Raw genomic sequence first — 16,918 nt, forward strand, 5'->3', positions numbered from 1 at the left:
AATGCAAAATTTTCCAAAATTGTTTTACTCAAAAGACGCTATGCTATTTATTTCGCATTTTCTTTTATTATATTATAGAATAGTGTATGTGAATGAAGTTTTTGCCGGTGGGGCAATGCATATATTGCAACGAGAGTCAGATAATTCTCTGTCTTTGATTGAAGTAAGCACATTGGTCATATGACCCTGCAGTGTAACTGGACTTAATTGCACATATGTGTGAACTGCACATATGTGTTGATGACAATATGTACTACTTTCATCTCCCCTAAGGATCTCTTTGTGTCAAGCAGCTAACAAACAATGATAATTCGTCTGTCCAAAAAAACAGCGGCTGACATAGGCCAGTACACTGTGGTAACCTCTACTACTACAAGGTGCGTTTTCCAGTGCACACAACCTACTTATTTGTTTTATGGTCAGATGTGCAGATTTTATGACCACGATTTACCCATGCCTTAATGCTCGGCCAAACATTTTATTTCAATATCTTTTGAATTTGGTCATATGTTTTATTTAAATTTGTAATATTTTTTTTTCAGAGTATGAAGTTTGACAGTCTTTGTGACAATGTGTTTGTTGATGACGGTGGTGACATTTGGCAAGGTTGTCAGCCAATTGGTCACATGTTTACTTCACATGCACAGAACTTGTCATTACCATCTCCGTCTGAGGTAAGTGACTTCCGACAACATTTGCAAACTCCTATCGAAAACTTATTTGGTTAGTTTAACAAGTGAAATTTGCTGGTGAATTATTTTTATATTTATTATTTATTTATACTGGGTATCTTCTCCCAGAGGCCCCCTGATAAGTGACGGTGTGCAACAGTGGCTGAGTTTACTAGTACACCGGGGTAACCCCCTACTCGTCTCGAAAAATGTACTAGGTTCTTTAAAGTGTACATGAGCTAGATGTGTACACTGGACCTACGGTTTATAGTCCTTATCCGAAAAGACTTGTTCTACCACCAGAACCATGGCTACGTAATTACGGTTCCACTGTCATAACCGCTCAGCCATTCACCCGATGTAGGTCCAATGTGAAAGTTCTAGTTGAGCACTACTATGAGTATGTATGCACTAGGCTAGGCCCTAAAAACTTGTAAAATAAACACTACGCTAGGCTTAACAACTTGTAAAATAATTACATTTGTTAATTTTTCAGGTAATAAATGTAAAGTTTTTAGACAAGAGCAGAAAACGTTACGAGATCAGTGAAGTGCTTAGCAACGATGGAAGCCTGGTGTCAGGATCGTCGGTGGCAGCATACTATAAAGGCGCTATGTTGATAGGCACAGTTTTAGACAAAATGGCGTATTGCAAAATTGTGGCATTTTAATCTTATCTTAACAAAAACACTTAGGCTTTCACAATACTACAGTACTATAGAATGGTTTTTCCTCACATTTAATCATATTTAAATTGTCAACAAATAATAATGTACTTAAAACAGATGCTTAAATGTCTTTACATTAAAAATTATTTGTACTGATATTAATTCTAAAAGACTTAAAAGTCTGTTAGCAGGATTACTCAAAAGTAATTACAAGATCTTTACCAAAATGAATGTACAGATAGATATGTGGTCAAGGACCATTCCATTAAATTTTGGGACCATTTCGTACCACGGTCCCAATTCTGGACCACTTTTTAGTATACTTTTTCAGACCTGCTAGTGTTAAAAGATAGGACAGAATTTTTCAAAAGCCGGCAAGCAGTCTTACAGTAACAAGTAAACTGAAATTGCATTTTCTCGAAAACTACTTGTCCAAAAAACTTCATTTTTGTACAAGAGGCAAGAGTTATAATTTGTGATTTGTAATTTTGAAACATAATTTGATTTAATTTGCACCTTTTTTGATGCGAGTAGTTTTAAAAACCTTTTTCTTTTCAAATTCACTCGTTTGATTTTCGCGTTTCTGTTCTATTGTTAGTCAACTGAAGCTATTGTTAATTGAAAGGATTGTTACATTACCATTACAACAAACTTGCATACACATGCTTGTAGTGAAATTAGCCTAAATCACAAACAGCATTAAGACACGCACACATATTATATATATAATTTTTTTTTACCGGAGAAATCTTATGTAGGAGAATTTTACAGTAGGCGGAGGTATCCAATCTCGGAGTGGCTTTCTAGTTGTAAATGTAAAACATAGTGTAAATTTTCTTTATTCAAATGATTATTGCAAAATTTGCTACTGTTAAACTGTTGTCTAGTAGCATATAAATTTATCTTAAATTTACATATTCAATGATATTTAAATTTGTAGACAAATTTACATATTCAACTTATAGTAGGTACAGTATTTCATGATGGTAATTTTGCTTTACCGCTGATGAAAATAAGTGGGGTTATTGTTGTTGAAAAGGTTCATTATTATAAACATTAAAAAGTTATGCCCAGAGCTACCCTTTACCGCCAATAATGTTTTCTTTTCGTTAACAAAACCTTATATTACATAGCCTATGTAAATACGTGAACGTGATTGGTTGAAACTACATCACAAGACTACCGCTGCGAGGATCGTAAATCGTATATATCCTCGAGTACGATGATATTGACTGACGAATTATTATTTATTCGACCTATACCTGATAATATTATTAACATTATTAATGTAGGCTTATTGATGAAAAATCTTCTGTTATTATTTAAACGACCTAGGCTAGTGATTATTTTATTGCCAAGGAATCTTTAATTAATAATTATCTGTATATTATTCTTCGCATTAGTAAGGTGTTTAGGCAGCTTGTTTACATACTAAACAAAAAGGAGGCCTAGCCTAGCTACCCGACTCAGCATATATTCTACTTGTTGTTGGCTATGTAATATATCGGTAAAATATAAGATTTGACAACCCCTTGGGAATGATCTTTTGTTCGAGGGAATATATTTCCCTTCGCGCTTTGGGAAATATATTCCATCGAACAAAATATCATTCCCTCTGGGATTTCAAATCTTATATTTAACCTCTAAGCAGTCAATATCTGTATAATAGTTACTAGTCGTTTTCACTCTATATGATAACATTTTATGGCTGGAGCTACCCTTTAACGTCCACGTTTTAGTTTCCTTTAATAATACAGTACTTTAGTTAATAATCGTTTCCACTCTATATGATGGTATTGAAGGTATATGGACTTAAATATAAATATGATTTAATTTTGAAAAATTAAAAGGTGAAGGACATTGTCAGGTTATATTATAATTTGTTTTCTACTCTGATCTGATAATGTTTTCATTAACAATTATTAAAAGTTGGAATAGGCGATACATTTATTATTCTGAAATACAGGAGACATGCCCTTTGGTGATAGTTGTCTTTGACAGATCTGGTCTCTCTTCAGTGCTCCTCTTTTATGTTTCCGCACTGAAATGAATAAATAAAATAGGTAGCATAAGTAACCTAGTTAGCAACAACTGCATTCATAGTTTTAATTTGAAAAAAAATTCTCTTAGTAATGTGTAAAGAAATTTGTTTCCTAATTAAAATACGTATATTAAAAATTTTTTTTATAAATGGTAAATATTGTTCATTTTGGGGGTGTGTTTTATTTATATATTTTGTTTTTAATATGTATGTTGTATTTAATTTTACTACACAGCATTTACTGACCTCTCATAACTCACAACTTTGATTAACATTTAAATATTCAGCATTTTTTAAGAACATCCATAACAAACACAGTAAAACCCCCTATTATAGGGGTCACCTATATGATCTTAGGACGTTTCCCCTTAATAGGGATGTCCCCTGAATAGAAGCTGGCCGCATATGTTAAAAACATATTATTCCTCTTGTACACAAAAAGTTTCCCTTTAATAGGGGGGTCGCAAAGAAGGGGTTCTAGTGTTACAATTGTACAAGTGATTTAATTTATTAAATTCTAAATCTGGAGGTGTGTGGGTAAAAAATTTCTATTGATCATACATTCCAATAATTATCGATCTATAGTTTCTCCTATCTTTCATAATTTTTGGGATTTTATTTGTGTTACAGGAGCTTGTTGAAAATAAGCACTTTCTTATCAGTGGGGGGAAAGTTCAACTTACACAGTAAAATCTCTATTCTTTTGTACACACATTTTTGTAAATAGAGAGGCATTTTAAAAAATAAACAGTGTGGTAAAAAATGTATCAGATGATTAAATATAGGCAATATAACTTGAATTTTATATTTCTGGTATTTTTTTTCAAATTCAGCAAAAATTATCCACCGTATATCCACCATCTTTTTTTAACTTCTAAGGAGTCACCAGACACGTGAAACTACCTAACCTAGTATCTTGGCAAGGGGAGCATAGTGCGTCCAGTTAGAGTGCAAGCAAACGGGGTGTGTGATTGACCGATGGTGTGTCGCCAGAAAGTGTACGAAAAGGAGAAGAAAAAACTGAAATTATTGGCTACTTTGATTAAATTTATTCGAATATTCGGCCCGCCATGTGCATTATATACAATATTGTATTACAACACATTTCTATTTGTAGTAGAATTCATTGACATGATCTACAATAAGTAACCTTTTGATTTTTACTGTGTTTTATCACTTCTTGATATCGATATTGTGTTGTATTTTTATTTTTTTATATCTATGGGGTATTTATTTGATAATACATGTTTACATCCAAAAAAATAAACGCCTCCCCCAAATAAACGCCTCCCTTAAATAAACCCCTCCTGAACAATACGAATAAAATAAATAAGTACGGAGTCTAAAAATCCATTGGACAGTTAAAACACCCTGAATATAAATATTCATATTATAAAATGAATATTTATATCCAGGGTTGTCTCAGCGTTAATGAAGCGTATCATCTTGCAGTTGCTTGTTGCACGACGTGTGTCTTGAAGTTGAGAGAACTACTAAGAAACAGCAATTATTATGTGGAAGAAGTTACTTTTCATTGGTTTTTTGGCCATATTTGCGCGACACATCTTCTTAATAGCGTAAGAAAACACATTCTGGTACTTTAGTAAACGTTAAAACTACCTAGACTTTAGACTAGGCATATATACTACTAGGCCATCACTATCTGGTTAGATTGTAAAGGCCCACCCAGCCATAGGCCTAGTAACTGAATTGGTGGAAGGTAGCGCTTCCGCTCAATCGAAGTCCATATCCGTCAGTGTGACCATATCATTCAGTCAAAGACATAACAGATGCTTAGCGTGGTAAATTAGAATTTGTAAACTTTATGCCAAGAGAGCTTGGAAAAAAAGATCAAAAATTAAACATGTTCAATCTTTATATTAGATTAAGATCTGTATACTATTACTGAACATCAGTTAATTTAAGTTTTAAATTGTTATTTTGTTGTAGACTTTAGTTAATGTTTATGCATTTTTGTTTTCACGCTGCTGCTCTAGCCCACTACGTCACACGAGATGACTCATTCATTAGATGAAATCAAGCAGCAGTATAGTACTACACTTTGACATTTTTGTTAAAATGGAAACTCGACTATAATTTATAGGTACCAAATCCAAAAAACGGCTGGGAAAAGAGTCTAATGACAAATCCCAAAGCATTTCTGGTATTTATGAGTCCCATGATATTACTATAATTCACTGTCAGATAATCATTGAATTATTATCAAAACAGTCCATTGAAGTTTTTTTTTTTTTTAACCATATTTAATGCTAATGCTGATCATTAGGGACCCTCAGAGGTTCACAAGACAAATAAATACACAAGATGCTCTACATAAACAAAGTCTTATTACAAGTCTTAGGGAGTGGAGTTGTAATTTGGTCCTGAAAATCCTGACATGTGACGGGACTTGAACCCAGGACCCTTGGAATGGTAGCCAAGCATCATAACCACCAAGCCACAACTCCACTCCTCCTCCACTTTTTGTTTGTAATAGGATACTTGAAGTATCTAGGCGTGATGAAGTGACCCCCAGACTTGACCTTAGCAATAACAATAAGCGAGCAGCGTTTTTTGTAAGAAATATTCTTGTTTACATAGTTGTTTAGTTAAGTTTGTGAATTTGTAATTTCTACTTACGAACGCACCAATTGTCATTGATTGAGTGCCACCGATTTAAAGGTGTAAGTTCAAATAAATATACTATACTATGACTTTTAAGTTTTACCAACTACCAAATCGCATCTTAAAGATATATTGTCCCCCTGAAATTTTTTTTTTTTAATACCTTGTTTTGAATACGCCATTTTTATCCACTTTGGCCAAAAACTGGATCGAAAAAAAAATGTATTTACCCAGCCAAAGTTTTTTGGGGTTTTTTTTGGATTCTTTTGTCTTTTTATAAGTTAAATAATTATTTTGTGAATTTTTTTTTACAGAAGTGAATTTATTAAAACTGAAAAATGGCCTATTCAAAATCTGATTTTATTAATCTTTATTTTGCATGTTTGTGGGGACAATACATCTTTAATGATTTTTACCAAATACCAAATCATATCTTAATAAAAATTTGACTTTTGCTTTTGAAATTCTTTTTTAGACAAATCATGGGTATATTTAAAACTATCCACAATCATAAACCAGGTCCATGCAGAGTAGTACCTGGTATAGGTAAGTTCAATACTGCATCTCTCTTACAGGGTGTATCATAAGCCCCGTCGAGGCTTTGACACCTTGCGCGGTAAAGTGTATCACTTTGGCGCCAATTCAATTAACAATAATAATGTCGAACTGGAGGGATAATGAGATAAGAGAGCTGCTTAAAATAAGGGGACAAGAAGAAATTTGTAGCATAATCTATAGGCCTAGGCCATAGCTCTTTGTTGGTGCCTGACCCTTCGTCATCTTGTAAATTGTACAGTTTTACAGATTGCCGATGAGGGCTAATTATTTGCTGTACCTGTATAATATATGCACAATATACTGTACATAGCATGTATTGCATAAATATGCTATAAAGGAAGATAATAATCTGTAACTTAAAATTCGCCGCCATATATCGCTAGACAAAAATAATAACAATAAAGGACGCCCTCAATAATTATTTTGTCACGAGACTTTTTATTGGCCAAATATGCCCGACTCCTTTCTCACAGAAAGCCGGTATATACCGTTTATATTTCGGGCACGATAGTCCGATGAGAATGGGTATATGCCGGTAACGATACCGGCACGACGCCAGCATAATACCGGTATATTGCAGGCACATCTGTGAGAAAGGGGCTATAGAGACCTGATTTAGGAACCCTAAGTGGCCCTCTCCAACGCTGGAGGTCTTGGACTTTCTCGAAATATTTTACTGTCTGTTTTTTATCCTCTGGGCACTGCTCAGGGACCCCCATAAGCTTTGGGGCCCCCATAAGCTCCAGGGCCCCTGTGTTTAGCCAGTGAGTGCTCATAGCCGTTACGCTACTGCTCGCTTATAAATTGTTCTGTTAGAATCAGTGGCGTATCCAGTAGGGGGGCCGAGGGGGCCCGGGCCCCCCCTGATTTCGTTTCCGTCGGCACATCATCGCGGCCGTCGGCAAACAAAGGTGCCGGGGAAAAAAATAAACTATTTATTCTGACAATAATTGAACTGTAAACATAATTTTTTTGAGTGTTTGTTTATTTACATATCATATCATCATTGATCCCTTCAGATCAACTATTTTTTATTTTCATTACATCTAACGAAACACGTTAAAAATGTGTAGCACGTACGTACGGCCGTACGCGGTAGATTGTTTACTCAAAAGTCTTTGACCTTACCCTAAAACCTTGTTTTTGCATGCAGTTGAGCCTCTCATGACCTGAGATTTGTATGTCTTTCCTACGCTAAGAGATTATATAGTTCCACATGCCATGTGCTTTTTTGTCTAAGATATATTTATTATAAGTGCCAAAAACCCGTTTTTTTTTCTCGATATGAGGCCTTTATTATTCAAAATTTTTAAAGAAAAAGCACATATACCATAAAAAATATCCATGTATTTCATTTTTGGAACAGAATATTCCGTGAGGCTCAACTACAAAATCACCATTTTGTGATATGATGTCATCGTAAGCCAATCAAAGCTGAGCTTTCTCGCGATTGGCATTGCTCACGGTTGAATGATTTAGGATTCTAGCTGATTTGATTGGTGGATGCGAATCACCCGCAGCGGAATGTTTTCTCTCGCGCGTGTACCATGAATCTCTCTGATCGTTACTACACAAAGTTAGAGCAATGAATTTGTCCGAATTCCGTTAAGTAAACAACTTTATATATTTTATAAGCATTTAATAACATGTTTTATTGATATTTCCAATGGTGATATATAAAATAAATTACTAAAAAACGTAATTATATGTAATTATTTTAACCAAAAATGGCGTAGTTAATAGAATTGTCGACTGAGGCCGCAAATTTTTTTACTTCTTTCGTGGCTAAAAACGATCATTTTTGGCGATGTTTTAGACCCTATATTTCGAAAACTACAAGTCAGATTTTCCTAATTCTTTCTTCATTGTAATATGAATACAACATACTAACAGATAATGTTGGTTTGGTTTTAATTTTGCATCGTTATCCCATATAAGACAAAGACAATATGACTATGTAATCCTAGAACATATATTGATCAGAGACGTCGTGTATGTACAGATAATGACACCAATTTTGTCGGCAAATTGGCAATTCCCGGCCCCCCCAACTTCAAAATCCTGGATACGCCACTGGTTAGAATACAAAGCTATCAGGATACAGTGTACCTACGGTACAGGTTGTAATCTAGTAGCCATCTGGGTGATGAGAAATTGTAAATGCGGAACTACAGTATTGCATTATAAGGCTTATAATATTCTTTTGAAAAAAAATGACACGTACGATGTCTGGAAATTGCATTATTGTTATTACATACAGCAAAACATAATTGAGGTTTTGCATGGAAAGCCTAGGTGGGTCTAGGCCTAAACCAGCACATCATATTGCATTTTTTGGGGTGTGGCTGTAATATTATGTACTATTGCATTTGAATTCAATAGACCCAATTTACAATTATTTTTGGTTTTTATTTTTACATTTTAGTTAATGGTTCCGAGGACATCTATGTGCTGCCAAATGGACTGGCGTTCATCAGTTCGGTAATAACATTTTCTCAAATCAATACAAATTATATGTTTAATAGAATGGTTTAATATTATAATATAGATTAGAATCCCAAAATCATTGCATTATTAAGCTCTGTCTACACTAACAAACAAACAAAATGTGACACGATGATGTCATATTATCACTACCATATTATTTAGGAACATCACACTTTATTTGTCAAACTAGTTTGATAATGTACCGTACTGGATCATTTTGCATTATCAACATTTTTACAGTAATGATTAGAGTGTGCGCGCTTTCCGTTTTGACATCTAATTTAAAATTATGAATTACTATTTGCTGTCTATTTTATGCCAGACTATTATTATTAATTGTTAGCCCTCCACCATTTAAAAAATCTAAGAATTGGCTCTAGTATCGCAATGCATAATTAGGCCAATTTACATAGAAAATCGGTAACGGTAAGCGGAAAACCGCGTACTGTAGCTTGTCCCACATAGAATCTGTATCTATCCTGAGCGGAAACCGCCCATCCGCTCCGCACTTTGTGTAAAACATCAAAAAGAATAACATAGATTCTATATTTTCATTACCGTTACCGCTTGGCTGGGTAATTTGGCCTTTAGACTGTAATCACAAATTGTCACAATTTCAGTATAGTTTTTGTCTATAATTATAGGGTATTTCAATGGAACATTATACAGAAGGGAATGATCCTAGAATACGCCAGTTTGAAGGAGGCATTTACCGATTTGATTTTAACAAACCAGACGAAGAAGCAAAGCTTATACCGATAGAGGGCGATGTTCTTAAAAATAATGGCTTAAGACCGCATGGCCTTGATGTATGGCAAGACGGAAAAACAGGTTTTTTTATGTTTGTTTTTCAATTTCACGGCAAGTATTTGCTATATGACTTCTTCAAGCCCATTGGAGGAATTTATAAGGTTCAATTTCACATTAAAAATAGAATTATGATAATATATTTTGCAATTATATCAAATTTCATAGAAAATATTAATTAACAAACTTACTTACTTTAGTTTACCGACATGTTATTAATAAGCATGTCAGATTTGAATCAATATTTATTTTTTCTACCAGAAACAATTAATAAACATACCTCCTTGACGGAGGTAAATAATAAGAAAATATTAATAAACTATCTTTAGTGAAAACACGGCGGTGCCTGGTAGTTGACCGTTTATTCGGCAATTTTTTACTAAATTAATTGTATAATAATAATAATAATAATAAACAATATTTATATAGCGCCTAATGGATCACTGACCCCTCTAGGTGCTTTACATTAGACCTTAACTAATGGTAATAGTTAAGTTAAGTGGCCGAGCGGTTAAGACAGTGGAACCGTAATCACGTAGCCATAACATCGGCAGGGGTTCGAGGCTCACTCACTCCATGGTTCTGGTGGTAGAACGAGTCTTCTCGGATAAGGACTATAAACCGTAGGTCCAGTGTACACAACTTGCTCGTATGCACTTTAAAGAACCTAGTACATCTTTCGAGACGAGTAGGGGGTTACCCCGGTGTATTAGTATATCACAGCCACTGATCACCAACTGGGCCCTCTGGGAGACCAGTCTTTGACTGAAGAGGTTACCCAGTATAAATATATATTTCAATCAATCAATCAATCCCCCGCCGGACACCATTCCGGTATTTCTTAGAAAAAATAAAACGAACAATTAAATATCCACATAGAATTTAACATGATGTTGGCATGTAGTTGATAATATTTTTTATTCTGAAAACACTACTAGTGATCCAGGCTTAGATTAGTGTGACCATCATAAAAAGTTATATACATCGCGGCGCGCCCTACCGCATTACTTTTACAGGGAAAACTGTGGAATACTCATTTTTGTGATATATATTCTTTGGTTTTATTCATCTTTTCAGAGAAGGTACGTCTGTTTGTTGTGAATCACTATGCACCTGTGGACGTAATAGAAGTCTTTGATTTCGATCAAGAAAGGATAGTTTTGAAGCATCATAAAACCATCAAAGACAAACTGTTTTACAGGTAAATTGTTGGCCCATGATGGTGGCAGGGATGTAGCCATAAAGTGGTCCGGTTTTTTGCAAGAAAAGGGAAAAATCGCTATTCAAGCCACTGGGTTGTCAAAGGCCTCTATGGAAAAGTGGTCAGGTTGAAGCCTTACAAACCATAGTGGCTACAGCCCTGGTTGGCATTCAGAAAAGAGCAATTGTGACACTATTGACTGGATTCACTAACCAATCAATTCAAGTCGCCATGGACTAGAACGTTTTTAGAATTCAAACAACTGCTGTAGGTGTAGACCTTAAACCAGAATTAGATCATCAAAAATACTTTGTTAAAGTTTTACCCATTAATTGCCAACACTTAGGGAAAATGGCCATTTGCTCATGGTTAATGCATTATATTTTTTGGTAGTGTATTGCATTGTTTAATTAAAGATAAGCTCTATTTTCCAACTAGTCTCTTCCAACCAGAACTGCATTTGTTATTTCTGTATGGATAGTAGACACTGTACAGAGGGAAGCCTCTGGATGACAGGATGATGAAGACTAACCAAGCCCTAACTGAATTAAAACAATAGTTGATTTATGTTACCATTTGATTTGAAATGATTTGAGTTTTGCTATAGACCAAAGACCAATCCATTTGGAAAAATTAGAATGTACTCAATTGTCGAAAAAAATGTTGGACTTTAGGCCAAATAAAAAAAAATACTTGTTAAGCGTCACACCCTCATAAATTTTCAGGGGCGGGGGGACGGTTTTTTTTTTTTTTCCTTTTTATGGAGGTATATTTTTGCGCGATGGACGTTTTGGCCCACTTTTTTTTAGGACGAAACGTCAAACTTTTAAAATGCGAAACAGAACAAAATTGACTATGTATGAAAATTGAGTTTTGTATTGTTTTATCCAGACGTAATTAAAACATTAAATTTAATTGCCACCGAGCGAAATTGTAGGCCCTAGGCTAATCTGTCCAAGCTGCCACCCCCGCCTCACTCATCGGCCATGGTCCGCCGTCTCTCGCTCGACTCATCTATCCAGGAAATTCCCTATCGCGAGAAGCATGATGTTGGTCTCAATAATACTAAATAGTGGGCTGATTTTGAAAACAGCTTACGGCATTTCTTAAGTGAATTTTTATTCAACGTATTCATTCTTCTTTGATGAATCCTTTGCCAATTGCTGTGTAAATCCGTATTTAAAGTTGTAATGCGAAAAGTGTGTGTAATTATTCCACAGGTAAACCAGGCATAAGAAAACCCATCGCCCAACAGGACCTCGTGGTGTGCCGATCTCGAGCGCGAGAACATCGTAAAAAAAATTGGTAGAGTCCATTATGTATGGGGTGTTTCCTATTTACGAACCTATAAAAAACGCGCTTCGACCACTGTGTAGGCAAAATATTTATTTCGTTAAATCCCTAAATTGATAATCGTGTATTCTGTAATCACGTGACTGATGATGTAATCCTCAGCGACGTACTAAATGCACGTGATTTAATGTGTTGGGGGAAAAAGCTTGCTGTTTACCACATTACATGATTCGCGGTGCTATTCGCGTTTCCTTGACGTAAATCGGCGGCGTGTAAATGAAACAATTGTTTTCACCAAATTGCCGTTGTCAACATAGAGCGATCGGTGGCTAGCTAGCGTGGCTAAGCTAAGAAGTACGTATTTTTCAAAAATTACACCAGCCTAGCAAACATTTGCTAGTTTTGAAATTTTCAACTAGCAATTATGAAGAATCTACTAGCAAAATGCTAGTTTGCTAGCGTGAATTCTGAGCCCTGCTCTGGAGCTGGGCCGGGCCGCTGAACTTTCCGTTGTATATGGGTTAAAAAAAATAAAAAATAAAAAGAGAGGCGGCTGGATAATCAGGAGCGGGCGCTGACGCTTAACAAGTATGTTTTTTTATTTGGCCTTATTGTAAAAAAAAAATTAAATGTTATCTAATGACATATGTAGTAATATTTATGAACAAAAATTTTAAGACTTGATATTATCATGATATTATGTAGTGAAAAATGGTTTTCTGTCTTTTTTAACAGTGTTAACGATGTAGCAGCTACTGGGCCCGATAGCTTTTACTTCACCAATGACGGGTACCACCATGGTATAAAGCGTGTATTTGAAGGCCTGTTGATGAGAGCATGGTCTAACATTGGATACTATGATGGTAAAGAAGCAAAGATTATTATGGACGGTGGCCATGGATTTAATGGAATCAACATGTCACCAGATAAAAAGTAATTTACTCAAAAATATAGTTGTCCCTACTATAACGCACTGTTTTCGCAATTGTACCCAAAAGATACTATGCTATTTATTTCGCATTTTCTTTTATTATATTATAGAATAGTGTATGTGAATGAAGTTTTGGCCGGTGGGGCAATGCATATATGGCAACGAGAATCGGATAATTCGCTGTCGTTGATTGAAGTAAGCACATTGGTCACATGACTTTGCAGTGTAACTTGAGTGAACTGCACATATGTGTGGCTGCACATATGTGTTGAAGACAAACTAGAGTTACTCTACTACTTTCATCTCCCCTAAGGGTCTCTTCGTGCCAAGCAGTTAATAAATAACGATAATTTGTCTGTCCACATGGGCTGCCAGAGCCAGTACACCGTGGTAACCCCTACTACTACAAGATGCATTTTCCAGTGCACACAACCTACAGTACTTAGACTTGTTTATGGTTAAAGAGAGCCGTGAACCACGGTTTACCCATGTCTTAATGCTCGGCCAAACATTTTATTTCAATCTGTTTTGTTGATCAAAGTTGTTTAGGTTTACCATAGTGCTTACAGTATTTTACAATATCTTGAGGGCCTAGCATTGTTCTTATTTTACATAAGTACAAAATTTGATAAATAATTGTATATAAGTACACAACTTAATTGTATATAAGTTCACAACTTATTTGTATATAAGTACACAACTTAATGGTACATAAGTACACAACTTAATTGTATATAAGTACACAACTTAATTGTATATAAGTACACAACTTAATGGTACATAAGTACACAACTTGATTGTATATAAGTACACAACTTGATTGTATATAAGTACACAACTTATTTGTATATAAGTACACAACTTAATGGTACATAAGTACACAACTTAATTGTATATAAGTACACAACTTAATTGTATATAAGTACACAACTTAATGGTACATAAGTACACAACTTAATGGTACATAAGTACACAACTTAATTGTATATAAGTACACAACTTTATTGTAAATTTTTTTTTTTTCCAGAGTATGAAGTTTGACAGTCTTTGTGACAATGTGTTTGTTGATGAGGCTGGTGATATCTGGCAAGGTTGTCATCCAATTGGTCACATGTTTCAGTCACATGCACAGAACTTGTCATTACCATCTCCGTCTCAGGTAAGTGACTTCCGACAACATTTGCAAATTCCTATTGGTTAGTATAACAAGTAAAATTTGCTGGAGTTGTTTTTATATTTATTATTATAAGAGTAGCCTCTTCAGTCAAAGACTGTTCTCCCAGAGGCCCCAGTTATGATAAGTGACTGTGTGCGACAGTGACCGAGTCACTGGGGTAACCCTCTACTCGTCTCGAAAGATGTACTAGGTTCTTTAAAAATGTGTACACTTGACCTATGGTTTATAGTCCTTATCCGAGAAGATTTTTTCTACCACCAGAACCATGGCTACGTAATTACGGTCCCACTGTCTTAACCGCTCAGCCATTTACTCGATGTAGGTTCAATGCGAAAGTTCGGGTTGCGCACTACTATGACTACTTATGCACTACGCTAGGCCCTAACAACTTGTAAAATAAACAATATGCTAGGCTTAACAACCTTTAAAATAATTATATTTTAATTCATTTTTCAGGTAATAAATGTAAAGTTTTTAGACAAGAGCAGAAAACGTTACGAGATCAGTGAAGTGCTTAGCAACGATGGAAGCCTAGTTTCAGGATCGTCGGTGGCAGCATACTATAAAGGCACTATGCTGATAGGCACAGTTTTAGACAAAATGGCGTATTGCAAAATTGTGGCATTTTAATCTTATCTTAACAAAAACACTTAGGCTTTCACAATACTACAGTACTATAGAATGGTTTTTCCTCACATTTAATCATATTTAAATTGTCAACAAATAATAATGTACTTAAAACAGATGCTTAAAGGTCTTTAAATTAAAAATTATTTGTACTGATTTAAGTCTTTTAGAATTAAGTATGTGTTTTTCTGACATTAAACGTCTTAAATGTTAAAGGACAACTTGACAGAGGACCATGTTTTAACAATGTATTATGGATGTAGATATGATTTCAGAACGATCGCAAGATTAAGGATATCGCTGCACGCGATTGCCGTACAGCCGTCGCCGTAAATTGCTGTGACGTCACATGAGTTTTCTGGCAAAGTCTTGCAAATCGACACAATTTCTAGTAAACACACTTTGTAAATAAATCGTGACAAATATAAATGTTGATTTTTTTATTGTTTCTTTTGCTTATCTGGACTCAGTAAGTAGATTTTGCGATGCACCTGTGACCTGTTCTTTAAAATAACTTTGTGTTATATTTTAGTCGTTATTTAAAATATTTTTTTGAGACATCAATGTAATCTTATGTTTTACTATTGGTCATACATTTATCATAAAGTATTTTTTTTAATACAAATTGTGTGTGATTGGAATTAATTGAATTTGTGATGCCAATATTTGGCTGTCGTTTATGACATATGTCCATAAAAAGCATGTGTCATTTGTTTGGGTAGTTAGTACATGAAACAAATATATGAATTGTATAGTTTAAATAAATAGATTATTGATGAGGGAAAACATATAAAAGATAATTATGTTTTGGAGGCTGTGTGTTGTAGTCGGGTAGCGAGACGTCGAGGAATAACAATTTCACGTCTGGGTAGTATTATTTTATCTCTTGCCAGTATGTCGAAGTCGGACAAAATGTAAAATAAGCAATTAACCACCATATTATATGTTATACCAGGTTAAGGCAGAAATCGTGAATGTAGCATTTTTTCAGCTGTAGATATTGTGCATAATGCAATTAATTATGACATGCATATAAACCTTCCAAGATATAACTGAACGTAGCCCTCTATATTTTTTCAAATAATCGCCCCGCCATGTTTCATATATACACAATATATTGTATTACAACACATTTCTATTTGTAGTAGAATTCATTGATTGACGTGATATGCAATCCATTTTGATTTTTACTGTTTTATCACTTCTTAATCTTGATATCGATATTGTGTTGTAATTTTATTTTTTTATATCTATGGGGTATTTTATTTGATAATACATGTTTATCCCTTAAATAAACCTCTCACGAACAATACGAATAAATTTAGGTCTAAAAATCCATTGGACAGTTAAACACCCTAAATCTAAATATTCATATTAAATAAATGAATATTTATAGATCCAGGGTTGTCTCAGCGTTACTGAAGCGTATCATCTTGGTTGAAGTTGCTTGAGAAGTTTGTTGCACGACGTGTGTCTTGAGAGAGAACTTTACTAAGAAACTGCAATGTGGAAGAAGTTACTTTTCATTGTTTTTTTAGCCATATTTGCGCGACACATCTTCTTAATAGCGTAAGAAAACACTTTATGTTACTTTAGTAAATGTTAAAACTACCTAAACTTAGACTAGGCCTATTTATACTACTAGGCCACACCACTGTCTGGTTAACGTGTAAATAAAGGCCCACCTAGCCTAGTAACTGAACTACTGGTGGAAGGTAGCTCAAAGTCCATATCCATCAGTGTGGCCATATATCATTCAGTCAAAGACCAATGAAAACAGATGCTTTACGTTGTAAATCCGAATTTAAGGATTTTTATTTTAATATAAATTTT

General features: G+C 34.7%; 2 protein-coding genes across 2 annotated transcripts; both read left to right on the plus strand.

Annotated features, from left to right (window-relative positions):
• The first annotated feature begins 96 nt into the window (after positions 1-96).
• LOC140039859 (serum paraoxonase/arylesterase 2-like) lies at positions 97-1,707 on the plus strand. Its single transcript, XM_072085438.1, has 3 exons — positions 97-163; positions 543-674; positions 1,168-1,707. Exons 1-3 carry the CDS (start codon positions 116-118, stop codon positions 1,339-1,341), a joined length of 354 nt encoding a protein of 117 aa, XP_071941539.1. The 5' UTR covers positions 97-115; the 3' UTR covers positions 1,342-1,707.
• Positions 1,708-4,843: 3,136 nt separating this feature from the next.
• On the plus strand, positions 4,844-15,185 carry LOC140039860 (serum paraoxonase/arylesterase 2-like). Its single transcript, XM_072085439.1, has 9 exons — positions 4,844-4,956; positions 6,480-6,550; positions 8,988-9,043; positions 9,694-9,880; positions 10,934-11,057; positions 13,086-13,283; positions 13,392-13,476; positions 14,309-14,440; positions 14,915-15,185. The coding sequence occupies exons 1-9, from the start codon at positions 4,892-4,894 to the stop codon at positions 15,086-15,088; spliced, it is 1,092 nt and encodes a 363-aa protein (XP_071941540.1). The 5' UTR covers positions 4,844-4,891; the 3' UTR covers positions 15,089-15,185.
• Positions 15,186-16,918: the final 1,733 nt, after the last annotated feature.

Source organism: Antedon mediterranea, chromosome 2 (assembly GCF_964355755.1).
Source record: "Antedon mediterranea chromosome 2, ecAntMedi1.1, whole genome shotgun sequence".
NCBI lineage: Eukaryota > Metazoa > Echinodermata > Crinoidea > Comatulida > Antedonidae > Antedon > Antedon mediterranea.